This window comes from Triticum aestivum, chromosome 2A (genome assembly GCF_018294505.1).
Source record: "Triticum aestivum cultivar Chinese Spring chromosome 2A, IWGSC CS RefSeq v2.1, whole genome shotgun sequence".
NCBI lineage: Eukaryota > Viridiplantae > Streptophyta > Magnoliopsida > Poales > Poaceae > Triticum > Triticum aestivum.
The window spans coordinates 785,800,361-785,809,785 of record NC_057797.1 but is presented as its reverse complement, the minus strand read 5'-3'; the positions used below and the strand labels follow the sequence as shown (position 1 = coordinate 785,809,785).

At 42.7% G+C, this 9,425-nt stretch overlaps 1 protein-coding gene and 1 long non-coding RNA gene across 4 annotated transcripts; one reads left to right on the top strand and one right to left on the bottom strand.

The window, feature by feature from the left end:
- Positions 1 to 300: 300 nt before the first annotated feature.
- LOC123038331 (putative cysteine-rich receptor-like protein kinase 39) lies at positions 301 to 2,357 on the top strand. The gene is made up of 6 exons (XM_044462175.1): positions 301 to 462; positions 553 to 802; positions 922 to 1,138; positions 1,243 to 1,366; positions 1,916 to 2,086; positions 2,346 to 2,357. The coding sequence occupies exons 1-6, from the start codon at positions 301 to 303 to the stop codon at positions 2,355 to 2,357; spliced, it is 936 nt and encodes a 311-aa protein (XP_044318110.1).
- Positions 2,358 to 5,677: 3,320 nt separating this feature from the next.
- LOC123191241 (uncharacterized) lies at positions 5,678 to 8,974 on the bottom strand. 3 transcript variants are annotated; one of them, XR_006496775.1, is made up of 6 exons: positions 8,720 to 8,974; positions 8,362 to 8,398; positions 8,094 to 8,197; positions 7,160 to 7,287; positions 6,759 to 6,857; positions 5,678 to 6,098 (listed from the first exon to the last, which is right to left on the bottom strand). It is a non-coding gene; the product is annotated as an uncharacterized lncRNA (long non-coding RNA). The 3 variants fall into 3 exon arrangements; XR_006496773.1 differs by lacking the exon at positions 8,362 to 8,398; XR_006496774.1 differs by lacking the exons at positions 8,094 to 8,197; positions 8,362 to 8,398 and having other exon boundaries at positions 8,720 to 8,970.
- Positions 8,975 to 9,425: the final 451 nt, after the last annotated feature.

Here is a 9,425-nt window from a genome sequence, read left to right as displayed (position 1 = left end):
AATTTGGTTACCTAGTCATTCATTGTTTTTATGTTTTCCCCACAAGATGTGGAAAACAAAGATGCTGCTAGCAGGGGTAGAACTTGCAACCTTGGCACTGAAGTTATAGCAGGTTATCTACGACTATGCTAGCATATTGGTTTTGCGCGAAAAGAGTTCAATAATTATGTATTACTCCATGGCAACCACAAACTCTGGTAACCCTCGGTAAAAATACTTGGTTTGGCAGCCAAAACAATTTCTCATACATTCATGCTGACCTTGCTATCGTTTCCAGGTTAAAGAACCTACTGACTACAAATGGACCACAAAGCCACTGCCGCACGATGTGGCCTAGAGCATATATTAGTCGATGAAACCGCTGAGCCCAAGGCCCTGCCATTATCACTTTTGGAGGCCATCACTGAGAATTTCTCCAATGAGCTGGTGATCGGACGCGGTGGATTTGCAGTTGTTTATAAGGTATTTTTTGGGTAAAGAAATACATTCAAATGTTAATCACGCTTGATTTGAATATCCATATCGATTGTAACACCTGTTGGTAATATATAGGGAAAACTTGGCAATGGGGAGGTCGCGGTGAAGAGACTGTCCAAAGCTTATATGCATGAAACAGAATTTGACCGGGAGATTGAATGCCTGATGCGGGCAAAACACAAAAATATAGTAAGATTTCTTGGATATTATCATGACAGACAAAGAAATATGGAAATATACGACGAGAAACTTATCATGGCAGATGTCCACCAAAGATTGTTCTGCTTCGAGTATATACCAAAAGGGAGTCTTGATAAGTATATCAGTACGACCATGTGTCCTCTAACTTTTCTCCTTAGTTTCTTCATGTACTACAAATTATTTAAAAGTTTACACATCAAGTATCTCAAATCATAAACCCGGTTTCTCCTCTGTCCTTCATAGATGGACAACGTGAGTGGGAAACATGCTACAAAATAATCAAAGGGATCTGTGACGGTTTGCAATACCTGCATGACAATCGCATTATTCATTTGGATCTGAAACCCGCCAATATACTGCTCGACGATGACATGGTGCCGAAAATAACTGATTTTGGCCTGTCAAGACGCTTAGATGAAAATCAAAGTCAAGTGCTTACCAAAACTATATCAGGAACAACGTAAGCTAGTGAACTCCTCTTGAAAGCTCAGTCTTTTGTGCTATGTGATTTAATTGCAATCTATTTGTAGATTAACCAATCAGACCTTTTATATTTGCATACAGGGGATATTTGGCACCAAAACGTTATGAAGGGAGTGGAATCACACCCAGGGCCGACTTGTATAGTCTTGGTATTATTATCATGGAAATACTGACCGGGCAGAGGGGGCATCAAGCAACTGAGGATGTAAGAACAATAATATATGCCATTTTTACACAGATAAAAGATCAATTTCCTTCTTGGCTAAGAAGAGACAACTTTAAAATAGTTGTCACGCTTCTACTTCGCATATTTTCATTACATTTTGGTTTGAGATGCTGCATAGTATCATTTCTGGAAGCACACCTGTTAGGTCCTTACGAATAAATGGAAACTTAAAAGGTATACAAGTACCCCAAGTCTTTGAAGGTAAGAAATGTAAGTATTTGAAGAAACTTGGCACTACTAACAAAAGTACAAGCAAACCTGGAAAGGAAAAGGTCGTACAAATAAATATATTCACATAGGTTATTGTTTGCAAGAAGGACCTAACATTTTTTTGGTCGAATATTAAAGTGCAACTTATATGGTCATAGATCTGACTTCAATTTATGGGACATGGTTTACTCTTGAATTTTTGTTTTTTAGTTTTCTGCCTGAATGCATGTGGTTGGTATATACTATACATATTGGAGTTTCCTATATAGAAAAGTTGTTGCAGATCCATGACCATAACTCACCACTGCAATTCTTTAGGTGGTTGAAAGTTGGAGTGATAGGTTGGAGAGATCAAAACAAGACACACACTACGAAGAAATACGTGTATGCCACGAGATAGCTTTAAATTGCACACAGTTTAATCCAAAGGACAGACCAGCTAGTGCACAAGACATAATTGACAGGCTTCATGAAATAGAAAGTATCCAGGTATGTTGAAAATTTGAGAGTTTATGCATTTATTCCTTTAATTCCAAGTTGCTATGCCTATATATACCACTCGGATACTTGCATTAGAAGTATTTGAGCTGCTAGAGTATGGACTTTGATGCTTGAGGAACAGGGCCAAGAGTCCCATTGCGCTATTTTCTTTAGTCACACTTCCCTGTTTCAAGACTAAAACTTTTTCTGCGGTAACTAGCCACTGGTAACTGGCTACTAGTAGCGTGTGTCTTATTGCCGGTGGCAGGTGCCAGTGTGAACTTGCACGCAGTCTAGTAACTATTTGTGGATTTAAAAGAAATACACTATATTTCATTTATACGGTCCATCCATACATACAGTTCATCCGTACATCCAACATATATACAGTTTATCCATCCAGTATACATATAATGCCGAGATCCACGAGTCACTTGCACCCGCCCCGTGTGGATATCGTCGTCGTCGCTGCCCCTAGTTGTAAGCCATATAATTGATGATGCAAATAACTGCAGCGATATCATCCCTATAATTTATGGTCCAAATAATGGATGAAGTTTCATATAATGCCTAAAAGCTCCAATGAAGACAACAATCTTGAGAACTAACAAGCTCAAAGTTATCCCCACAATGCACAACTCATCAAGCAAAGACAAAATAGTACAAAAGAAATTATAGCTAGATGCTTCTTTTTCTAAAAGGAAACTGAAACACGAAATAGATTGAAAACAAAAACACAAGTGTGCATCCTGCTATATAAAATTGTACCTGTTACAACTATCAACAACATTAGCTAAGTGTATACCCATTGCATAATGGTTGTTAATATCAGAGAAAGAGGTGCTAACAAATGGATCTACAAAACAAACATGTCGCATGTTGACCGTGCAATCACAGATAATATCGAGAAAAAATATTGCAAGAACAATAGTTTAGAAAGCTAACTAATAACAGAAAATACAGGCTATGAGACAAAAACATGAAGCAAAACATGACAGATTAAGCATGCCACCGGGGTTTCTTTCAAGCATATGATTAGTAGAACACATTCAACAAATAACAGGAGTTGAAAGAAATAATATGGGAACTAGATTTCGGTGTGATCATTTGACAAAAACAACAATCACAGGAGAACACCTAACCAGCAAGGAAACAACAAAGTATGAACATGTCTTGGAGGGAAACAACCCCAGACACTGGTTCATTGAAACTGTTTTTCGAACCATAACTGGCTCATAAATATTCTGGAATTAATAATTCTAATTGTACAAACATGATGTTACAATCCATGAGTGAGAAAAATATATTTTGCAAAACAGATGTGCATATTGAGTGAGCATGTGTGAATTTCACACTTCAGCACTACACAGTTTTTTTTAAACCTGCTGTGAATGCCGCCGGTGCAGTGGCCCCGTGTTGGTTTTTTTTTTTGAGTAACTGGCCCCGTGTTGGTGAGCAGAGGGGCTGAGCAAAGGTTGGGGACGAACACCAAGTCATCGACGCTGGCACTTTTGGGCTTTACGGGTGCGGTGACGGCGGTTTTGGGCTTTTCGCTGGCTGCTCCCATTCCCAGATTCCAGTGGCATTTTCTATGTGGTTTAGAGATGAAATAAGGGGTAAGTAGGAAAATTTCACTTAGGGGTAAAGATACCCCTGATGTCCAGAAACTTGCACGGTCCGTGATGAATATTTTCAACCACAAACTTGTAAAAGTGAACCCCGCCACCCACAAACCTAGACCATCTCTATCCGACCCTCAAATTTGCTCCAGCATCTGTTCACGGACAAGGGACCAGTCTGCGTACATTAATACAGGAGACATCCATCCAACGCTACCCGCATTCATTTCATTCACTGTTTAAACACTACGAACTTTCATATAAACCAGATGAGATTCATGCAGACACAACGAATTTTCATGTAAACACGGCGGATTTTCATATAAACCGGATAATATTAATACAAACACGATGGATTTTCATTATATTTCGAACATTTAGAAAAAAAGAACCCTAAACCTATCGTACGACAGCAGCCAGCATCCACTTTGCATTCTGCATCGGCAACCACGACCTCCATCTGCCGCCTCTATGAACGGCGGCATGGCTCAAGTGAGGTTAAGATGCGGTCCCCGACAAGGAAGAAAAGAACACGAAAGACGGATTGGCTCACTTGCGACATCATGCCCTGCCGCATACCATACCGTACCCATCCTCGGAGGAGAGGGTGACATGTCCGTCCTTGATACCGGTGGACGTGAGGTCGATGATGGACGTGTATGGCCCATCGCTCGATGGCCACATGTGCCGTCGAAAGTTGGACGGCGGCGCAATGGATGCGCAGCTGGCGGCATTCTCATCTTCGGCCTACTGTGCCGCGAGCAATTGTGCGGCCGCGTCCGTGTCTGCCTGCGACCGAGCTTTGTTGCAAGCGGCACACGCGGCCTCATAGAGCGGGCGCTGCTCCGCAACAAATTTCGGGTACGTCGCCACCATGATGGCCATGGCCTCCACGCTTGCGTGCTCGCCGTAGATCTGGCCCTCCGCCAGCCGGTGCTGCTTGAGGAGGAACAAATTTTACTTTTGCTCCTCCTTCACCTTCCTAAATGCCGACATAGGAGCCGGCGCATGCTGCTCCTCCTCCGTCATGACGGTGTTGTGGTGCGTCTGTGCCTGCTTCATGATCAAGTCGGCCTGCACAGGCGCCGGGTCCGGCGCGTCGTAGACCGTCTATAACAAGGGGTCGTCCTCATCGAAGACCTCGGGCAAGCTATCCAGCATGCCCTACTCGATCCGCCTAGCATGACGGGACTGCCCAGGTGGCTGCAAGGGTGACCACCTCGTGCTTCATCTCCGGCGACGGACTATTCCACGGAGCATTCCGAGAAGGGTGAGCGGGTTGATTTCCATCATCTTTTATCCTAGATACTCCTATGTGCTATGAGCTATTGTTTACCCAGAAGGTCTAGCCAAAAACTCAAATATGTTTTTCAGCTAAGGAGAGCACCGCTATGGGTGTACGAAGCAATATGCCGCATCCTCCTACGTACTCGTAAAAATTGCATGTTGATCCCCACATGGATGGTGCCCACCACGTAAAAATTGGTTTTTATACACAAGCAGAACCCGCGAGGGAAATTGGACCGCTGGATCACGAGCAATCCAACGGCGCGGCGCACGACCGATGCGTTGACAGAAATCAGCCGGCTCACTACCCCAAACTGACTTTTTCCTGACGGCCAAAATCCGTCAGGAATCAACAGTTTTCGTCAGGAATGAGCCCCTGCCGTCAGGAATTTCCCGTCAGAAACAGCTTGTCAGGAAAGAGGATTGTTCCTGACGGTCCCCGTCACGAATAGTGTTCCTGACGGCAATTCCTGAGGGAGCCCCTCGCCTCCCAAACACAAAGTCCTGATGGCCCCACCGTCAGGAGATACCGTCAGGAACATCTTCCGTGGCTCTCAGGACCATACCATCAGGAATGAGCTCAACATATATCCATGACGGCTAGCTTCGTCAGGAAAGTATGAAAACAGTCGTCAGGAATCAACCAAGACAAACCAAAAATATTATTGCAAAACAGTATATATTCACAGCCACATGCAAATCTTTTGACAATCATGCGTACACAAAGGTCACACGACCCGGTTTAAAATCACAACCAATTCCTAGGTCACAATGTACCCATCCAATTTATTTAAATCTCATTGTTCACAAGATCCACACATTCATATCCAAGTCATGATTCATGGAAGCTCGACTTGACAGGAGGTGTCACCAAGTCCAAAACACGCATACTAGTTGATTCCTAAATTGCCAGGAGAAGCAATTGACAAAGAAAGCCTAACTGCACTGCAGTTCACAATATTAACTAGTTATACTACTGGAATTCCTAAATGTTTGTCCTGTGTTGGAATAGAACTATGCTCATCCGCATGAGTAGCATGAGGATTGTCTTCATCATGGGAACATTCTGCCAACGGAGTATCAGCATTCACTTGGGCTTGGAAGGTTCCATTCACCTATACAACAGAAAAATATAGGAGATTTCAATGAACAACGGTGAAAGGCAAAACTGTCATACATACAGGTTTTCAAACCAAAAGGTAAGCTCCAGCTCATGACACACTTGTTGCTAGCCACCAAGCAAGTGAAGAAGACTTCTCTTATTGCCAAGTACAGGCTGCAATTATTTAAAATGTAACCGAACATAATGAACAAAAGAAAAGAAAAGGGAAGAAAAAATAAATGGTTGCAATCCAATGACCTATATCCATAGTATTCATGGCAAATGAAATTTTGTGATGACCAACCCCCTTCACAACTTTACGTGATAGCAAACAAAATCATCACTTCATAGGAAAAATCTAAGTATGCGGCAGTACAGAACTAGCACTACATGTAGAAAACTAGCAGTAAGCAGCATATTTATAGCTTTGCGATGCAAGTTCCGAACATCAGCAGTTTAGCATCACTAAAAGAACTTGCTGTATTTCAAGTAAGGACGGAACATGGGCATGAGCTAAAACAGTTGGAGAGCCTAAACAAGCTGCAAGGCAATCCGAAAATTCATCATCTTGAAAATGTTAAAAACAAGGAGGCGGGCGATGCAAAGCTAGCTGATAAGAAAAGACTAATATGACTAGAACTGTCCTGGGGTGGTTCCTTACAGACTTACTCACCAGAAGTTCAAGTGGAGGTGCTTGAGGGCCTTCGCCCACCCAAGGGTCTGGTGAGGAGAACGGTGGCCCCAAGTATCTACAACGACTTCTACTCAGAAGCTGTATTTGTGAAGAAAATTAGAATAACTGGGGACATACTCATAAATGCAAGTTTAGAGGTATATACATCGTGTAGTATAAGTGTTATTGGAGCAGCAGGGTGAAGCTAATGCACTGACAACCTTTTGCTATTCTACTTCTATGTTTGTGTACACAAGTTCAAGAGAAATGCAAAGGATGCCATCATTATAATTCAACTGTACTGATCATGGAACAAACAATTTATTGAAAAACAAAAATGTTACATTTTAGATTAACATTTGTCGTAGTTTTGAATAAAGAGTAAAGGTGCAGGAACTTACAAGACACTTTTGAACATTATATTATTGATGGGGCCACAATCTCCACTCTCAACCACATTTGCAAACTTCCAACTTCATGAACTTGCAAGTGTTCATCTTTGTTGCTGCCATAGGCCATTCTTCTTTTCCTACATAAGAGAAGATGCTCTTCTAACGAACAACCAACACTCAAAACTTGGACAAAACTCGATATAGAATAAAACGGCAGTAGGTGAGGTTCAGAACGAGTTCATGCTGGAACACAATCAACAGGACACTAACATTTTCTCTTAAGTTGAACAAGAAATTTAAATCTAACAGAGCATCGGATCTTGAGTCATGCAAAGGAGCAAATAATTGAAATACTAAGGTGATAAAACTAGAACTAGATCATCTCAATTGGAAGCATAAAGGAACAGACATCACACTAACTGAACAAGCAAGGGGTTCAAGAAATCAGCGAGGGAAGAGGTGAGATAATGGAGTACAGAACATAAATTTGGCTTCTGGAGCTTGGTGTTGCAGCAGTCTAAGACGTGGCTTTGAAGATGGAGAAGAACAGGAACATGTAGATGCAAGAGACGATTAGCAGCAGGTGTTGACAGAGTTCAGCAGCAAGCTGTCGTTGGGGAAGAGCAGCGTCGTCATTGGAGAGGAGGTAAAAGTTTAAATTGTGCTGCAAAAAGGCTCTAAATGCTAAATGAATAAATGTTCTATCAATTATCTACAAGGAAAGAAAACATGTACGAGAACAAATAATCATTCTCAGGTGGTTAGTCAAAATATACATGAAAGACACCTTCTATTCTGTTCTCAGGTGGTTAGGGATAGCAATATATGGACAAGGATGCCGCCAAACACACCAAGCATGATTTATTGAACATGTGCCCATATGGTTACCCACAGAAGAGTTGACACATGATAACAATATATGGACAAATAAAGCATTTTGTACCTTGCTGCTTACAAGGAGCAATCCCTCCCCGTGGTCATCCTTCCATAGTTACTTGACCTCCAAAAAGATAGATCCATAGTTACTTGACCTCCAAAAAGAAATATCTGAGAACACAAATTACATTAGTGATCCATAATCCACCACATTATATAGAAGCATAATTTCTAACTCATTCTGCAGGGTCATACATCTTTCCCTACATAAGGGAACATGTTTTTTCAACAAACTACCCATACTGGGAGGTCAAATGAAACTGAATGCAACTTACCAACACGCTTTTGGTCTGAATAAATGATAATGAGCCACTGCAGAAACATAGCGAATTTATCACAAGTACTGCAAGATTACTCAATCAACATCGTTTAAGTACAAAATGAAATTGTTAACTAAAAAGGCAAAATGTACCACTGTACACAGATTTGAAACTAATTTTCAATCGTAAATAGCATCTTTTTTCAACATACAGAAGTTCTTTGCATGGACATAAAATGCACAAAAGTTACATATTCAGAATTAAGAATGAAATAGACTTTTTTGTAGCTGTGCAGCACATCTAAACTATTTGACACAACAACCAGATTGGCTAGGGAAGATGAGAAAGAGGGCCTGGACGGGCAAGGAGTCACCTCTGCACGGGGAGGGAGGCGGATCTGGAAATCGCCGGCCAGGGAGGCGGATCTGGACGTCGCCGGCAAGTTGGGGTGGCGCTCGACGGCGAGGGGGGTGGCGCTCGACGGCGATGTGGGCGGCGCTCGACGGCTAGGGGGGGCGGCCGATCGGAACTGGACGGCCGGTACGGGGGAAGTGGCGGTGCTGGACGGGGGAGTGGGAGGAGTATCTCGATGGGGAAAAGTGGATCGGGTTCTAGGTATTTTGACCAAGCCCTCCTGTGTTTTGACCAAGCCCTCCTGTTGAGAGCGCAAGTCGCGCGAAATACACCCCGGGAACGAAATTTCAGCGCGCTTTTCACTCTCCAAACGAAAATATCACGCGCCTAAGAAGCGAAAATATCTCCGGGTCCCGCGTAGGTATCTTCGTGATGGTCACATATACGTTCCTGAAGGTGTGCAAAGTGATTCGCGACGTGGATAGTGTCCCGACGCGAACGTGCAACTGTGTTCCTGAAGGTTATTCTCATTCCTGAAGGTTATTACCGAGAGCGTCAGGAACGTAACGATCTTTCCCCTCGGTTGACCATCCACGTCAGGAACACGTACACATTCCTGAAGGAGGTTTCGCGCCCGTCACGAACGTGTCTGGCCGTCACGAAAAAGTCTGTTTGGGGTAGTGGCTGGTTTCAATGCTTTTCCAAAAACGTTTCTACGATTTCCG

Coding starts and splice junctions, on each gene's coding strand:
- LOC123038331 (XM_044462175.1), top strand. CDS start 301: ATGGACCACAAAGCCACTGCCGCACGATGTGGCCTAGAGCATATATTA. Junction 803..921: donor GAGTCTTGATAAGTATATCA/GTACGACCATGT, acceptor TGTCCTTCATAG/ATGGACAACGTGAGTGGGAA. Junction 1,139..1,242: donor AAAACTATATCAGGAACAAC/GTAAGCTAGTGA, acceptor ATTTGCATACAG/GGGATATTTGGCACCAAAAC.